At 42.1% G+C, this 17722-nt stretch overlaps 1 protein-coding gene across 5 annotated transcripts in view; it reads right to left on the bottom strand.

Moving 5' to 3' along the window:
* Positions 1-3045: 3045 nt before the first annotated feature.
* Positions 3046-17722, bottom strand: part of nadsyn1 (NAD synthetase 1) — a 95596-nt gene continuing 80919 nt past the window's right edge. For 3 of the 5 annotated variants that reach the window (XM_043705355.2, XM_087996254.1, XM_087996256.1), the window contains 5 exons: positions 13695-13826; positions 13373-13442; positions 11656-11784; positions 10695-10871; positions 3046-6900 (listed from right to left, as the gene is read on the bottom strand). In XM_043705355.2, the coding sequence (XP_043561290.2) occupies positions 6838-6900; positions 10695-10871; positions 11656-11784; positions 13373-13442; positions 13695-13826 (571 nt within the window). In that variant the 3' untranslated portion in view covers positions 3046-6837. Of the gene's footprint in view, positions 6901-10694; positions 10872-10954; positions 11523-11655; positions 11785-13372; positions 13443-13694; positions 13827-17722 lie in introns of those variants that run through there. The other 2 variants (XM_043705356.2, XM_087996255.1) reach the window with 2 other exon arrangements.

A 17722-nucleotide genomic window follows, 5' to 3' on the forward strand; every position in this document is an offset into this window, starting at 1 on the left:
GGAGGTTGAGCAATTCATCAACTTCACCAACACATTCCACCCTGACCATAAATTTACCTGGACCATCTCTGACACCTCCCTCCCCTTCCTGGACCTCTCCATCTCCATTAATGACGACCGACTTGACACTGACATTTTTTACAAACCCACCGACTCCCACAGCTACCTGGATTACACCTCTTCCCACCTACCTCTTGCAAAAATTCCATCCCGTATTCCCAATTCCTCCGCCTCCGCCGTATCTGCTCCCAGGAGGACAAGTTCCACCACAGAACACACCAGATGGGCTCCTTCTTTAGAGACCACAATTTCCCTTCCCACATGGTTTAAGATGCCCTCCAACGCATCTCGTCCACATCCCGCACCTCCGCCCTCAGACCCCACCCCTCCAACCGTAACAAGAACAGAACGCCCCTGGTGCTCACCTTCCACCCTACCAACCTTTGCATAAACCAAATCATCCGCCGACATTTCCACCACCTCCAAACAAACCCCACCACCATGGATATATTTTCCTCCCCACCTCTTTCCGCCTTCCGCAAAGACCGTTCCCTCCATGACTAACTGGTCAGGTCCACGCCACCCCTACAACCCACCCTCCCATCCTGGCACTTTCCCCTGCCACCGCAGGAACTGTAAAACCTGCGCCCACACCTCCTCCCTCACCTCTATCCAAGGCCCTAAAGGAGCCTTCCACATCCGTCAAAGTTTTACTTGCACATCCACTAATATCATTTATTGTATACGTTGCTCCCTCTACATTGGGGAGACTGGGCGCCTCCTAGCAGAGTGCTTTAGGGAACATCTCCGGGACACCTGCACCAATCAACCACACCGCCCCGTGGCCCAATGTTTCAACTTCCCCTCCCACTCTGCTGAGGACATGGAGATCCTGGGCCTCCTTCACTGCCGCTCCCTCACCACCCGACACCTGGAGGAAGAACGCCTCATCTTCCGCCTCGGAACACTTCAACCCCAGGGCATCAATGTGGACTTCAACAGTTTCCTCATTTCCCCTTCCCCACCTCACCCGAGTTCCAAACTTCCAGCTCAGCACTGTCCCCATGACTTGTCCAGACTTGTCCTACCTGCTTATCTCCTTTTCCACCTATCCACTCCACCCTCTCGTCCCTGACCTATCACCTTCATCCCCTCCCCAATCACCTATTGTACTCTATGCGACTTTCTCCCCACCCCCACCCTCCTCTAGCTTATCTCTCCACGCTTCAGGCTCACTGCCTTTATTCTTGATGAAGAGCTTTTGCCCGAAATGTTGATTTCGCTGCTCCTTGGATGCTGCCTGAACTGCTGCTCTCTTCCAGCACCACTAATCCAGAATCTGGTTTCCAGCATCTGCAGTCATTGTTTTTACCTCGTTGATTTTAACCCTACTGCGAATCCTCTTGCAAGGATGCCTGCCTTGAAGAAGTTTTCCTCCTCTCTCTACAAGAATCTCAGGGAGTCCCTCTCCCACTGCAACTCCCAGGTCATTTACTCTGCCCTGAAGCTCTTCAACCATGTGGTGAAACAAACTCGCTACCACAGCCACAGTTAATTTTTTTTAGTCAGCTGTCTTGTGAAATTTTCCTAATTTTAAAAGGACGGATCTAGTGGATTCTGTCCCCGAATAAGAAAATATTTGAAAGTTATCATTGTTTGCTCTTAAAGGGAGGAGCGGATGAGAGATCTCACCGTATGCATAATACATTGAGACTCATACTAAGTAATTTGTTTCCTAATTGTAAACTAATAAGGGAAAGAAATATAAGATGCATAAATAAGTAAAATGTATGCATCAAAACTCAGTAGAAGTTTTGAGGAAGAAGTTAATAAGTTCTATTTTAAACCCATTGTAACAATCCTGCTGGTGTGTTGCAATATAATCCACGTTGCTTTTGAACTGGCCATAAAGGGAGGTTATCTGCTCGGATTTTCTTCAATTTCCCTTTACTTCCTCTCTTTGAAACGAGAGAATATGGCAGGGATTAACTAAGTTTATCCTCTCTTTCCATTATTACATAAAAGTTACAAATTTTCAGATTGTGTTAACTGACATGAGGTTGATGTTACCCAAAGTTCCTACTTTTGTCACTAAATTAGACACACGACACACTGCTTTCGCAATGCACTGTTGAGGGGGAGCTAAGCAGCTCAGTTATTTTTAAAAAATGCAAACTCACCTAAATAAGGGAACTGTTTGTTTTTTTTTAAAATGAGATGCAGATAATCTGATTGCATTCTTACTCCTGACATCTAATTTAACAAGTTAATGTAATGGAAGAATAACAGCCAGAGTTGGGTTCATTCATTGCACCATCAGAAGGCCACTTGTTTCTCGCCAGTTATAAAGTACCCCTCAGATGGCACGCCATCAGGAAGTGGAGCTTCTAAATACTGAATTTAAACAAAATCACCTTTTAGACTTCCTACCTAACTGACCATATCCAGTGTGTAGCCGAGACATCAGTCAATTCTCCTTCTATATATATTGCAATCAACTTTCACAGTCTTTGGTCCTGCAAATACAGAACGTGGGGCACAAACATTTACCTATTTGTAAATATCTTTAATCAGCCTGTTCATCGATGTTATTATGCTCCTGTGGAGCAAGTAGGACTTGAACCCGGGAATTCTGACTCATAAACAGGGACACTACGACTGCACCACAAGAAGCCGTTTTATTATTTGTAGTTTTTTTCTAACCAACCTATTCAGTGATGTTATTACGCATGTACGGAGCAGGCGGGACTTGAATGTGGGCTTTCCGGCTCAGAGGAAGGGACACTACCGCTACACCACAAGATCCCTTATTTGTATTATTTCTATTTTTCTATTGAATTATACAACACACATGAAGGCCATTTGGCCCATTATGCTTATGGCAGCTATCTGAAATACTTTTTCTTACAGGGTGCAATGAACTTCCGTCACAAATTAATGGGGCTGGAAATCAAGGCCCACTGTTCCCGGAGTCATCACAAACATTAAATCAGCAAATTGTCCAACTTTCCCTTGTTGTCAGGTTCCAAGAATGTACACAGCAGATTTTACCATTAAGAAGAAATTCACTATTTATTGCAATCAAACAGTTTTAAAGCAATGACAGCAAAGCAACTTGAGTTGCTAAATTATAACTCTATAACTTAAACTTTTCAAAACTCTCACACGCATACAAACTGACACTCCAAAAAACAATGCAAGACGTTGATACTGGGGGTAAGAAAGAAGAGGGTTGGTGGAGCAGTTCTGAAGTCAGTCCCGAGTACAGGTGTCAACGAATTCCCTTTGATGAAAACGTTAGGTTTTGGACGAACTGACTCTCAATCTTTCATTCCCCAGTTGAAAATTCGGCCTTTCAATGTGTTGAAGGTAGCTTCCCCCTTTTCAAGACAAGAATGCGCAGAGACTTTTGCTTCCTTCTGCCTCCTCCCCAAAGGGGAGAGAGAAACAAAGATTTAGGTGTTTTCTCTTCCATAGGCTGGGTCTTACTCTTGCTTTGTCCAAATACAAAGCTGTAGCCACTTGCCCAGGCATCAGATAACAAGATATTGTAATGCTGAGTACTCCGGACCAACAGTCCTTATTGGAAAACCAATCAGTCCCTGGGCGAAACTATCCTGGATACACCCCCACGGAGCAGAAATGTCTAGAATCCTCCTGCACTAAGTGAATAAGGTCACCTTGTAAATATAACACACAATGACTTCTGGTAACCTTTTGTTTTTAAAAGCTGTAACATCTTTACTCACACTTTCCTTGGTTAAAAGCAGTATCTTTTCCCATTTTTAAGTCTACAGTCTAAAATGTAATTTTTAAATATTGTGCACAAAGTTGCCTCCTAGACAATATTGATTTTAGTCAGTGATGATATCACCAAAGTGCCTTTGGTAATGGACACAAGTCCAGCACCCAGAGTATACACTGTGACCCTTATCACCCTCAGTGCTTTTTGCAAGTTTTGTTCAAAATGAATGAACACCAGCTCATTATCCAAAAGGGAATTAGGTGATAATCAGCAGTTGTGGGTCTTCATGGTGTTATGAAGATGAATTCTGTACCTTTAAGAGAGGGTGACTGCTGTTCTGAGAGGGGCTTGTCATGTGATATGACTAGACGACAGTCAGTATATGGGAAAACTGACAATATGTAACATTTGGCTATGAAATGGATACTGGAGTTGGTTGCTGACAAAATTAAACTGGTTAAATTCAAATTTATGCCCCGAGATACTAAAACCCCATCAAGTTTGAATTTATTGTTTTGCAAACATCAAACCAGTGAGACAATCCGATGTTGGGGATATAAAAATGCAGGCATTTTGAAAACTGGAGATAGAGCAACTGCCATCGAGAGAGACCCAAGAAATTAGGAAACACTCTCTATCAAAAGTACCTCTTCATATGAAACATATTCACAGTAAAAAGGAAGACAACGACCCAGTGAGACTTTCAGCCAGAACAAGACATCCAAGACAACAGCTGCTGTGTGGTTTTGAAATTAATTTGATGTAATTTTAATAAGTGTTGTATTGGAACAGCATATTGTTATAGAGATGGAGGCAGGAAATAAACAGTTAAGAGAAAGGGAGGCTCAGAGTTGTGAATAATTGTTGTTTAATGTTCACTTTTAGAGTTGAAGAATAAATTGATATTATTTTCTTTAAATCGTAGAATTTGGGAGTTCTCGGTCACTCATACTTTAACAGATTACAAGGAGAGGTGAGCTTTTCTGGTTTAATTAACAGAGGGGTCCACTGCCATCTTGTAACAATGTTCTCTCAAATCAATGTTGATAACTAGTAACTTCACACCCACAATGTCACTTCAACCCCTCCACCCAATGTTAACGTCTGTAAAGCAATAGTGAGTGATATTGAATAAGGCAGTACAGATCTTAGAGTGATGAGACTGATGACTTTAAAAACATCATTCTATTTTACAATTCAATTAGATTCAATGCAAAGAAGAGTTTGTGGCAATCTTACAACATTGACAATATTACACTCAGTTTACACTTTTTACAGTTTTTGGATTTAGCCTTGAACAGCTGAAACAGACACATTCACACATTTCAAAAGGTGCGGTGCTGAAAAAACACAGCCAGTCAGGCAGTATCTGAGGAGCAGGAGAGTCCAGCAGAAGCTCATGCTCAAAACGTCAACTCTATTCTTCAGATGCTGCCTGACTGGATGTGCTTTTCCAGCACCACACTTTTTGACTAATTTCCAGCATCTGCAGTCCTCACTTTCTCCTATACTCATACATTTGAAGAGTTGTGAAGATTCTTTTTTGAAGTTTCCATTTATCAATTTGTATTCCACAGTAAAATACTTCAGTTTAAATATCCATCTGATGATCATTTCATAATGTTCATAAAGGCCAAGTTCCTTCCTAATTAAGTGCCATCATTTTATTGTGAAACCTGTGCTATGAATCTAAAATCTCTTTCTGTAATTGCTAACAATGATGAAATTCCCTTCTAAAACTGGCTCTCTCCTATTCTCGATTTAAAACTTATTTCGACCAAACTTTGTTCACCTATTTCATTATGTCCTTCCTTAGCTTGGTCTCAACTTGTTGAACTGTAAAATCTAGGAGAAAGTGAGGACTGCAGATGCTAGAGATAAGAGTCAAAGAGTGTGATGCTGGAAAAGCACAGCTGGTCTGTCAGGCAGCTCCTCGGATGTGCCTGACTGGCTGTGCTTTTCCAGCACCACACTCTTCGAAACAGTACACATCTCGACAGATTGTACAATGTTAAAGATGCTATTTGAATGCAGTTAATGTTGCTGTAGTGAAAGCATGTAGCTTTAGTCACCTTAGTTAAGGGGGTATAGTAATTCCCATAGAGGGAGTGGAAAGGTCGTCCACCAGATTAATTCACTGGATACTGGGACTGCTTATGAGGCAAGATGTGAAGAAACTGGCACTGTATTCTCTAAAGTTTCAAAGAATGATAGGTAACTAATTGAAACTTTTAATGTTCTTACAGAGCATAACCAGGTGGAGAGATAATATATTTCCCCTGGTTGGTGGCTCTCAGACAATGGGATGCAATTTCAGGATGAGGGGTATCACAGAATCTATACAATGTGGAAAGAGACCATTTGGCCCATAAAATCCATACCAATCCTCAGAAGAGCAACCCACCCTATCCCTGTCACCCTGCATTTCCCATGACTAATCTACCTGGCCTGCACATCCCTGGATGCTACGGGGCAATTTTACTATGGCCAATCCACCTAACCTGCATATCCTTAGACTGTGGGAGGAAACCTGAGCATCCAACGGAAACCTGCACAGGCATGGCCTGGGGCGGGGGAACATGCAAACTCCACACAGTCACAATCACCAGAGGCTGGAATCAAACCCAGGTCCCGTGAGGCAACCACGCGAACCACTGAGCCACTGTACTGCCCAGTTGGCCATTTAAAAATCGAGATGAGCAGAAATTTGCTCACTCAGAGTGGTGAATCTTTGGAATGTTCTACTCCAAAGGACTTTGGAAGCTCAGTCATTGAGACTGTTGAAGACATAAAATGAATATGCTTCTGGAAGATAATGATGTGAAAGGGATATGGGAGATGGCGTTAGAAAGTGATATTGAGGTAGATGTCATGGTCTAGAATGGCAAGAAAGGCTCAATGGGCTGAACGGCTTTCTCGTGTTCCAAAGATGTTGAACAGGAGTATTATTTCTCAAGAATGGAAAGGATTTTCACTGGGACTATTAGGCTTTATTGCTATACAGCTACAACAAAGTCTGTGGTTTGATTCTGTGGGAGCACACTTCTCTCCGTCCATTGTTGGCAATTGTGCTCAACACTGAGTTGTAAGATTCAGTCAAGCTCGTCACAAACAACATCGTTGGAACTTTCTTGATTGCTCTCGAGCTTTGAAACCTTGAAAAAAAGAGAAAGAAAAACGAAACAATAATGAAGGACTTTCATAACTTAATCAACAAAAGCACTTTAAATAGACAAGGTTAAGATAGGGGATGCATAGTGTAAATCAAAACTGTTACATTTAAAAGAATCATAATTGACAAGGAGACAACTTGCAAAGTTATCGTGCCAAATAACACACATTTAATGAGCCAGTGCAGGCACAATGGGCCAAATGGCCTCCTTCTGTGCCTTAACACTTCTGTGATCACATGGAGGTTAGCTCACGAGACTGCACATTTGTTGTGATGTACAGAATTGGGGGAAATCAAGGTAAGTGAAGTATTTTATTTTGTGAAATATTAAACAGTACACCAGTTAGTTTCAGCCAAACACTGCACAGGTTTACAATATCCCCAATGTACTGGTGGTGCAAGTGGATGACACTTCAATGGATGGTGTGTGCTGGGATGGAAGTGGGGAGTTTGAAGTTGCTGAAATCAGTGTGTCGTCTGTATTGGAAATGTGAAAAGACATTTACAAAGACCAGCTACAAATATACAGAATAAGAGTTGGAAGAGAATCAGTGTACGGTGAAACCTGTAGATGTTTCACAACATGGCACTGAAACTAGTACAGAAGGACGCTTTCTTTAAATATAGAAGTACCAATAATAAACTGTTTTAATTGGAGATGATTTCTCCTGACCTAGGAGCACAGTCGAATCAGTGGATCAACTTTATCTTCACCTTGCGAAATTAATGCATTAGACTATTGCAGGTTCAATAAAACTCAAACTCAAATAGAAATGAGTACTCGTTGGCACTATGGATCTATCTACACACATGGGCTGCAGCGGTTTAAGAAGGTAGCTCACCACCACATCCTGAAGGCTAACTAGGGATGGACAATTGTTCTGACCAACCAGTGATGCCCACATCTCATTAATAAATCTTTAAAATGAAGCTTAACCTAATGAAGAGTCATCTAGATTTGAAATGTTAGCATGCTCTCACTCTCCATGGATGCTGTCCAACCCACTGTGATCTCCAGCATTTGTTGTTTTCAGCACAGATTCCAGCATCGATAGTAACTTGCTCCAACTTTAAAATTAAATTGTTCACCAACAAAGGTACAAGTACAAGGAAAGATAGCCCAAGTGAAAGGGAACGTTTTCAGCATTGAGTTGAAGGTGAAGTTTGAGCCAAGGCAGCCGAACATCAAATTCATCTGCCCACTGCGGCCTGATTAGTAATGTGCAACCTTTCTCTCTCCAACACAAAGATAGGATCAAGAATGCAAAACAGGGAATCAGGTAACAAATGGAGCAGACTCTCCACCTCAGACAAGCTGCGGTTCTGCAATGGCAATATCCCAGGACTAGATACCATTATATCATCCAGCCTTTCCTATCTAATTAATTAATTGTTAAAAGTTTGGGAGAAGATTTGGGTGCTCGTTGTTGTGGTTCTGTTCGCCGAGCTGGGAATTTGTGTTGCAGACGTTTCGTCCCCTGTCTAGGTGACATCCTCAGTGCTTGGGAGCCTCCTGTGAAGCGCTTCTGTGATCTTTCCTCTGGCATTTATAGTGGTTTGAATCTGCCGCTTCTGGTTGTCAGTTCCAGCTGTCCACTGCAGTGGCCGGTATATTGGGTCCAGGTCAATGTGCTTGTTGACTGAATCGGTGGATGAGTGCCATGCCTCTAGGAATTCCCTGGCTGTTCTCTGTTTGGCTTGTCCGATAATAGTAGTGTTGTCCCAGTCGAACTCATGTTGCTTGTCATCTGAGTGTGTGGCTACTAAGGATAGCTGGTTGTGTCGTTTTGTGGCGAGTTGGTGTTTGTGGATGCGGATCGTTAGCTGTCTTCCTGTTTGTCCTATGTAGTGTTTTGTGCAGCCTTTGCATGGGATTTTGTACACTACATTGGTTTTGTAGTGTACAAATGCTGGGTGTTCAGAAATGGGTGTGCCATTGATTTGTTCATATCAAATGGGCTCACCCATCTCTGGACTCATAGCAGAAGCGGTAATGCAAAGGTTAGAACAGTCTTACTGCAAATTCAACCCAAACTCTGGGTCAGATATGTGGATGACACCTTTGTAATCGTTAAAACCACAGAGATAGAAAACACACACCGGATCATCAACGCCACACTCACAGGATTCCGATTCACTAGAGAGGAAGCAAAGGACAGCCAACACCCATGCCTAGGCATGATGGTACAGAGGACGCTGAACGGAGACATCACCGCATATGGTATACAGGGACGACACACACACACCACACACACACCCACCCACACACCAAGTCCTAAACTACAAAAGCAACCAGCCCAACACACACAAAAGAAGTTGCATCAAGACACTGTTCAAAAGGGCCACAACACACTGCAGTACACCAGAACTGCAAAAAGAGGAAGAAGAACACCTATACAATGTATTCGCCAAAAACGGATACCCCCGCAATTTCATCAACAGATGCCGAAGGAAAAGACAATGGAATGAGGATATGCCACAACCCAAAGGACGAGCCACATTGCCATACATCAAAAATATTTCTGAACACTCAGCCAGCCTACTGCGACCACTAGGACTCATAACAGCACACAAACCAACAGCCACTCTCAGACAACAACTCACCAAGATAAAGGACCCGATACCCAGCATGAGCAAAACCAATGTAGTGTACAAAATCCCATGCAAGGACTGCACAAAACACTACATAGGACAAACAGGAAGACAGCTAACGATCCGCATCCATGAACACCAACTAGCCACGAAACGACACGACCAGCTATCCTTAGTAGCCACACACTCAGATGACAAGCAACATGAGTTCGACTGGGACAACACTACTATTATCGGACAAGCCAAACAGAGAACAGCCAGGGAATTCCTAGAGGCATGGCACTCATCCACCGATTCAGTCAACAAGCACATTGACCTGGACCCAATATACCGGCCACTGCAGTGGACAGCTGGAACTGACAACCAGAAGCGGCAGATTCAAACCACTATAAATGCCAGAGGAAAGATCACAGAAGCGCTTCACAGGAGGCTCCCAAGCACTGAGGATGTCACCTAGACAGGGGACGAAACGTCTGCAACACAAATTCCCAGCTCGGCGAACAGAACCACAACAATTAATTGTTAGTTAATTAGCAAATTATTTCAGTTGTGTCTTTTCAGTCATGCTGCCAATGATGTTGTTTTGCCTGCAGTGCCATCATTTGTCACATTTCATTACATAACAATGTTGATGCATAAAGAGCCATTCAGCCCACTGAATAGCCAGCTCAAATGATAGATCACAGACCAACTGTGATCTAACTCCTCATCTCATGGGTCAATAGTTTTAAATTAACAAAAGTCTCACTTCAATCAAAAATTTCTGATTCATACAGCAGCCAATATCAGGGAGGTGATGGCTTAGTGGTATTACTGCTGGACTCAGAATGGTCTGGGGACCCAAGTTTGTATCCCGCCAGGGCGGATGGTGGCATTTTAATTTCAGTTTTGTATTGAATTGAAGAGTCTAAGGAAGATCATGAATCATTATCAGAAAAACACATCTGGTTCACTAATGCTCTTTAGGGAAGGAAACTGCTATCCTGACTTGGTCTGGCCTAGACGTGACTCCAGACCCACAGCAATGTGATTAGCTCTGAAGGGCCCTCTGGGCAATTAGAGATGGGCAATAAATGCTGGTCTAGCCACGAATGAATAAATAATAAATCAAAATAGTCCAAGAGCCAAACCAAATAACTTGGATTTTCCAACTAGATTGCAGGCCACTGGATCCTTAAGCCTTACCTGGTTATCAATACACTTGAACTGCCAAGACCAACTAACATTGTACAGGAATGGTCGAAGATCAAACCGATTGTCGTCAGGACTATAATTTTCTGCATGGTACGCAGGGGTCAGTGTCGTCATTTTGTGCCGGTTAATCGAGTACATCTGGAAGAAATGTTTCACTTTCTCAGCCACCTGGAGATGAATCAGAAATGAAAATTCACTTCAAGTGAATGATATTCTCTTCAGTGCTCTTTCACGTTTGGGTTTAGTTTAACAATTGCGTGTGGATTGACTTTACAGAGAAAATCTATTTACATTTGGTCATGGTCTGTTAAATCCCATGCTGACTCAACAGCTTCAAGTCAATAAATAATAGATTTTCAGTTCAGTCAGACAATAGTGTGAAATGCTAGATTTACAGCTCCAAACTGAATTCTTAGAAAGGTACAGTCGAAGTTTTATCTAACATAATTTTAGTTGGATAGATAAAAGACTGGGCTTTCTCAACACATTTTTCAAATTTATTTGGGGATATTATGCAGATTAATCATCCAAGTCTAAATAACTGTCAGCTTCTGTATAAATATCGTCTGACTAATTCAGAAAATAATTCTGAAAGATAATTGCAATCAACTTCACACATACATTTAGAGAAAATGAAATGGGTAAGACAGAAGATTTGGTCGTATTACACATTACCAAAGAAAATAAAAATGTTCCATTTGAAAGAAAGGTCACTGACCTCAAAGCACAAAATCTATTTTCTCTCCACAGGTTCTACCAGACTTACTGAGATTTTCTGGCAATTTTTGCTCGTGTTTCATATCGCCAGCATTTGCATATCTATGTTTTATTAAACACACAACTATTGGTTTGATGAATATAGTGCAGACTTTACTCAAAACATTTCCTGATACTTTTCCTGGCTATTTTTTTTATTTCTAATTAACATATTGCAAACCTACTATTATATTACCTGCCTTGGGGTACAGATACTTTTCCACATGTAGAGCAATTTGCAGAACATACTGTAAGGTCCACACTTTGCAATCTTTCTTAGCTTCCCAAAGACAGACAGTTCTGTGTAGGTCATTCCCATATCAGCCTGTACAGAAATGAATGTTACATTGAAGCATGTGTATCACATTGAAATGGAATCCAACTGGTCTTAAAATTATTGTTGAAAGGATTCAAGTTGTTGAATCTTCCTGCACGCATGAAGAACTATGCAAAATACCAAATTTTAGACAACCACAACACTTACAGGGCTGTGGGAACAGACAAATCCAGAGCAGGAGTAGATCTCTCAGCTCCTGAAGCCAGCTCTACCACTCAAAAAAAATTCACAGCGGATTGGATTATAGCCCTTCCTGTCCATCAACTTTCAACTTCACGCATACCAAGAAACTATCCAGCTCTGCCTTAAAATATTCAAAGAATCTGCCTGCACCAGATTTTGAGACAGTAACAGTTCCAAAGATTCATGATCTCAGAGGAAACAAAACTTCTCCACATCTGTCTAAATTGGGCCACCTCTTATTTTGCAGCAGCTCTAGACTCCTCCCACAAGAGGAGAGATCCTCTTGAAACCCACTCTGTTCAGATCCCTGAGGATAGAGTCTTAGAGTCCTACTGCACGGAAACAGGCCCTTTGGTCCAAACTGGTCCATGCCGACCAAAATGTCCATCCACGCTAACCCAGTTTCCCTGCACTCGGTCCATAGATTTCTAAACCTTTCCTAACCATGTATTTGTCCAAATGCCTTTTAAATGTTGTTAATGTACCCGCCTCAACCACTTCCACTGGCAGCTCATTCCATGTCCATACCACCGTCTGTGTAACTGATGCCTTTTAGTCCTTGATTCCCCAATCCTGGGAAAAAGAATGAGTGCATTCACCATAGCCATGCCTCTCATGATCTTATGCACCTCTAAGACTCCCCCCACTCAATCTCCTAAGCTCTGAAGAAAAAAGTCCTAGCTTATCCAACCTCACCCTCTAACTCAGACCATTGGGTCCAGGCAACATCCTTGTAAATTTCTTCTGCACTCTTACTCCCAAGTGTGGCCTCACCAACATCTGTATAACTCCCAACTTCTTTACTCAGTGCCCTGACTAATGAAGGCGAGTGTGCCAAAAGCCTCCTTCACTGCCCTGTCTACCTATGACTCCACTTTCAGAGAACTGTGCACCTGAACTCCAAGGTCCCTCTGTTCCACTACACTCCTTAAGGGCCTACCATTCACCACAAAACTTGATTTGACTTTCCAAAATGCAAGACCTCACACTTATCCATATTAAACCCCATTTACCATTTCTCAGCCCACATCCCCAGCTGATCAAGGTGCTGCTGTAATTTCTGACAACCTTCCTCACTGTCCACTATACCTCCTTTTTGACTGTTATCTGCAAACAAACTAGTCATGCCTTGTACATTCTCATCCAAATCATTGATATAGATAACAGTGATGTTTCAATTAAGTCACTCAAGGGGAGGGGAATAAGACTCAACAGATAGCTCTTACAAAAGGGCCAGCATGGTGCAGTGGGCCAAATGGATTATTCTATGATATTGCAGTTGCTGTGTTGCTCACACTCTCTGATTGGAATAAAATTTCATGTTGTTTCACTAAAGTCAAGGCAACAGCGAATTACAATACAAGTCAGAAATCTTAAAACTAGTAAGAAGTACCTCATCAGTTTGAGATGTCTGTCCCTCTGAAAGTGGCTCCAGTTCAGCTGTTGGTGGCGCAGACATAATGCTGCAACAGGACAACACCAGTGATTCCTCAATATTAAAAGAACCGCACAAGAATCAAAACATCTCTCCCGTCACTTCCTTAGACCTGAAGCAGCCTTAATCTAGATTTCCGTTCTGGAGAATGTTTCGGGTCCAATGACCATCAACTCTGCTTTCCCTCCACAGGATCTGCCAGACCTGCTGAGTTTCTCCAGCTCTTCCGTTTCTGTTCCAAACGTAAACATGAACTGAAACTCTTGCAACATCAACTTACCTTCTCAGTGCGGTGAGTTGGAAGTTTTCAATACAGTACTGTATAAAGCTCCTTAAATCGGTCTTACTGATGCCACCAATTGGGTTGATGTCAGCACTGGAGCAATCGTATTTGGTCAGGTATCCGCAAAGGCTGAAAATAAAAATAATAATCCGTTTCCTCAGGTTAGGAACTCTGTCACCAACACAAATTCAAACTCAGGAAGACCTCTTTACAGGAAACGTTTAAGGACCCTGGCCATCTCCAAACCTCTCCTGAACCGGGAGGGAGTGCCTGAAGTTATGTTTGGATTTCCAGCCACACGTTTATTCATATTCAGCATGCACCAGATTTGTTGTCATGACTGTTCAAAGAGGCAGCTTTTCCTTGTCCAAATACCAAGAGGAAATGCTTTAGTTGCAGAGAGTGTTCGGATGAAAAAAAAAGAGTTTGGTTGCAGATGAAGCGAATGCTGTGACTAATTCCAGCCTCTAACATTCAAGCCCACATTGACAGGTTTGCATTAACTAACTGTGTTATTAATCATCCCATTCGAGGCAGTTTTACTCCAGTACCGTATGAAACTTCACCAGTACATCGCTCAATTGCTTAACCGCAAGAACAATCTGTGTTTAAATAAACTGTCACTTTGCGTTTTTAAATGTTCAGTTAGGTTTTATTAATTCGGAGTTTCCCATGTGGAGTCATGAGCTCAGAGGCAGCAGTGACTGTCATGGGTCTCTGACCGAGTTATAACAGGTGTGTTCCCACGATAACAAGGCCCCGCACACTCAGTCACCCACCTATCTCGGTCTCATTCCTTACTCAGGGGGATCATGACAATTCTCAAGGTCTTGAAATTGGGCAGACTGGGAAAAAATTTGGGAAGCACTATATTAATTATTTTAACATTTAACAAATAAATACCAGAACACACGAATTAGGAGGAGGCCTTTCAGCCAGTTGAGCATGTTCTGCCCTTCAACAAGATTATGGCTAATCTGTCAAATCCACTTTCCTGTCTCCCCATAATCCTCATCCAATAAAAACTTCAAATAAATTCGAGGCAGAGTTGCAACAACCCTCCCTCCACCACTCACGAGGGAAGAGAATTCCAGAGATTAATAACAGTTGGATTTAAAACAAAAAAAACTTTCCTCATCTCAAAACTTGATTGCGACACCAGGTTAGTGCCCAGTTTTATTTGAAATCACAAGCTTTCAAAGTGCTGCTCCTTCATCACATGAAAGCTTGCAATTTCAAATAAACCTGTTGGGACTATCACCTGGTGTCATGTAACCTTGTCCACCCCAGTCCAACACCAGCACCTCCACACCATGCCTAATTTTTAAACTCCAGGGGAAACATCCACTCAGCATCTACCCTGCTGAGTCCCACAGGATCTTAAAATGTTTCATTCTTCTAAACTCCAATCAGCAAAAGCCTAACTAGTTTGTTTCTTCGTAAGGCAGGCCCTCATCCCAGGAGTGAGTTGTGTAAACCTTCTCTGAAGAGGTACTCATGTGACCATATTCTTAAGTAAGGAGACTATGACAGTACTGTGCCTTTAAGAGATACATGTTCTGTCCTGTTTCTCTTGCAGTGAGCTGTTGTCACCCTGGTGCTGAGGTGTCTGCACCTGCGAAGCAGACTAAATAGCTTTGGTTTTTTTGTTTTAAATTCAACAAAAGCATTTGCCAGGGGTGGGTGGGATCAGACTCATGCCGAACCAAGGGACTTTGCAGTTTGCTGGCTGTTGGAGTTAATAGGCAGATCTCTCTCTCTCTCTCTCTCTCTCTCTCTCTGCTGCTAGTGAAGACTTAGACAGAAAATTAGTTTTATACTGCCCCTTAGAAATAGAAGAGGCTGACTGTTTCTTTTAGTATTTCTTTCTACTGGACTGGAGAAAGATAGCATGTGAGAATAAAATCATTTTGATAACCTACCTTTGCCAAGGGTGTTTATGCGATGCTACTTGTATTGGGACCTGATTTGGAGACACCGGTGTTGGACTGGGGTGTACAAAATTTTTAAAAATCACAACACCAGGTTATAGTCCAACAGGGTTATTTGGAAGTACTAGCTCTCACAGCACTGCTCCTTCATCAGGTGATTGTGGAGAATAAGGTTGTAAGACATAGAATTTATAGCAAAGGTTTACAGTGTGATGTAACTGAAATTATATATTGAAAAGAACTGGATTGTTTGTTAAGTCTCTCATCTTTTAGAATGAACATGTTGTTTTCAGTTCTTTTACATGTAAATCGCAAAACTTTTTTTTAAAAAGTTACATTCAAGTGAACTTTCACAATTGGTGTCATGTCAGCTCAGATAGTGTATTGAAGGTGTTAACTCCCTGTGAGGCTGACATTCCTGATGAAGGACTCCTGCCCGAAACATTGATTCTCCTGCTCCTCAGATGCTGCCTGACCTGCTGTGATTTTCCAGCACCACTCTAATCTAGACTCTAATCTCCAGCATCTGCAGTCCTCACTTTCACCTGAACACAACTATTTGTAATTTCAGCAATTGTTTTGTCAGGTGTCCATGGGATGTGGGCATCACTGGCTAGGGCAGTATTTATTGCCTATCCCTAAACACCCAGAGGGCACTTGAGAGTATTACAATCCCAGTTAATATTAGCACTGCACGAGGCAAATTGTAGACTGAAATCTAGCCTGGAGATCACCTGTTTGACTTAAAGTAAAACTGAAAGGTTCGCTTTCTATAGTTTTGGGTTTTACCCCCAAGCCTACAAAAAGAACCTAGTCCTAAAATTCTAACAGAAAACTTGAGGCACAATTTTTCACCCTGCTTAGTCCCAAGGTAGACTGCAAGGTAAAGAAATCCCATTGTTGCTGGAAACTAGCTCTCACAAATGGTTATTTGAAACAAACACCGGTGACGACTGAAGCAGGGTAATTATTATTCCCTTCAGACACACAGGAAAATCTTTGTGTCACTAATTCAAAACCCAAACAAGAATGGTATTAAAATACATAAAAATCACAAATAATCAACCACCTAGCTACAGGTCTGGAGTCACATGTAGGCTAGATCAGGTAAGGCATGGCGGTTTCTTTCCCTAGTGGGCATTAGATTTATTTTTTAAAAGCCCAATCAGGTTATTAATTTTATTCCAGCTTTTTAAAAAATTATTGAATTCAAATTTCACCATCTTCAATGGTGGGATATGAACCAATGTCTCCAAAGAATTAGCCTGGGGTCTTACATTACCAGACTGGTTCCTGTGATGGCAGGACTGACGTACGAAGAGACACTGAATCAATTTGGACTATATTCACAAGAGTTTACAAGAATGAGGGGAACCTCAGAAAACGGCAAAATTCTTATAGGACTCGACAGGGTAAACGTAGGAAGGTATGCTTTCCTCTATTGGACAGAGCATTGCAGATAGGAGTTGGGAGGTCATGTTGTGGCTATACAGGACATTGGTTAGGACACTTTTGGAATATTGCGTGCAATTCTGGTCTCCTTCCAATGTTGTGAAACTTGAAAGGGTTCAGAAAAGATTTACAAGGATATTGCCAGGGTTGGAGGATTTGGGAGAGGTTGAATAGTCTGGGGCTGTTTTCCCCGGAGCATCGGAGGCTGAGAAGTGACCTTATTGGGGTTTATAAAATCATGTAGGGCATGGATAGCTTAAATAAACAACGTCTTTTTTCAGGGTAGGGGAGTCCAGAACGAGAGATCGCAGTCTAAGGATGCAAAGCCCTTTAGGGCTGAGTTGAGGAGAAATGTCTTCAGCCAGAGAGAGTGGTTAGCCAGTAGAATTGTCTACCACAGAAAGCAGTTGAGGCAAAAACATTGAATTTTGTCAAGAAGTCTAATATAGTTCTTAGGAGTAAAGGGATCAAAGGGTGTCAGGAGAAAGCAGGAACTTGGGACTGAGTTGATCAGCCATGACATTAGGGAATGGCAGAGCAGGCTCAAAGGGCTGAATGGCCTACTCCTATTTTGGAATGTTTATTATTACTACATACATCTGCCCCATAACTGACCTCGATTCTACTCAGCCTCATTGTCAT

The sequence above is a fragment of the Chiloscyllium plagiosum genome, unplaced genomic scaffold (assembly GCF_037043375.1).
Source record: "Chiloscyllium plagiosum isolate Xiang-an unplaced genomic scaffold, Cpla_swu_hap1 HiC_scaffold_18, whole genome shotgun sequence".
Classification (NCBI taxonomy): domain Eukaryota; kingdom Metazoa; phylum Chordata; class Chondrichthyes; order Orectolobiformes; family Hemiscylliidae; genus Chiloscyllium; species Chiloscyllium plagiosum.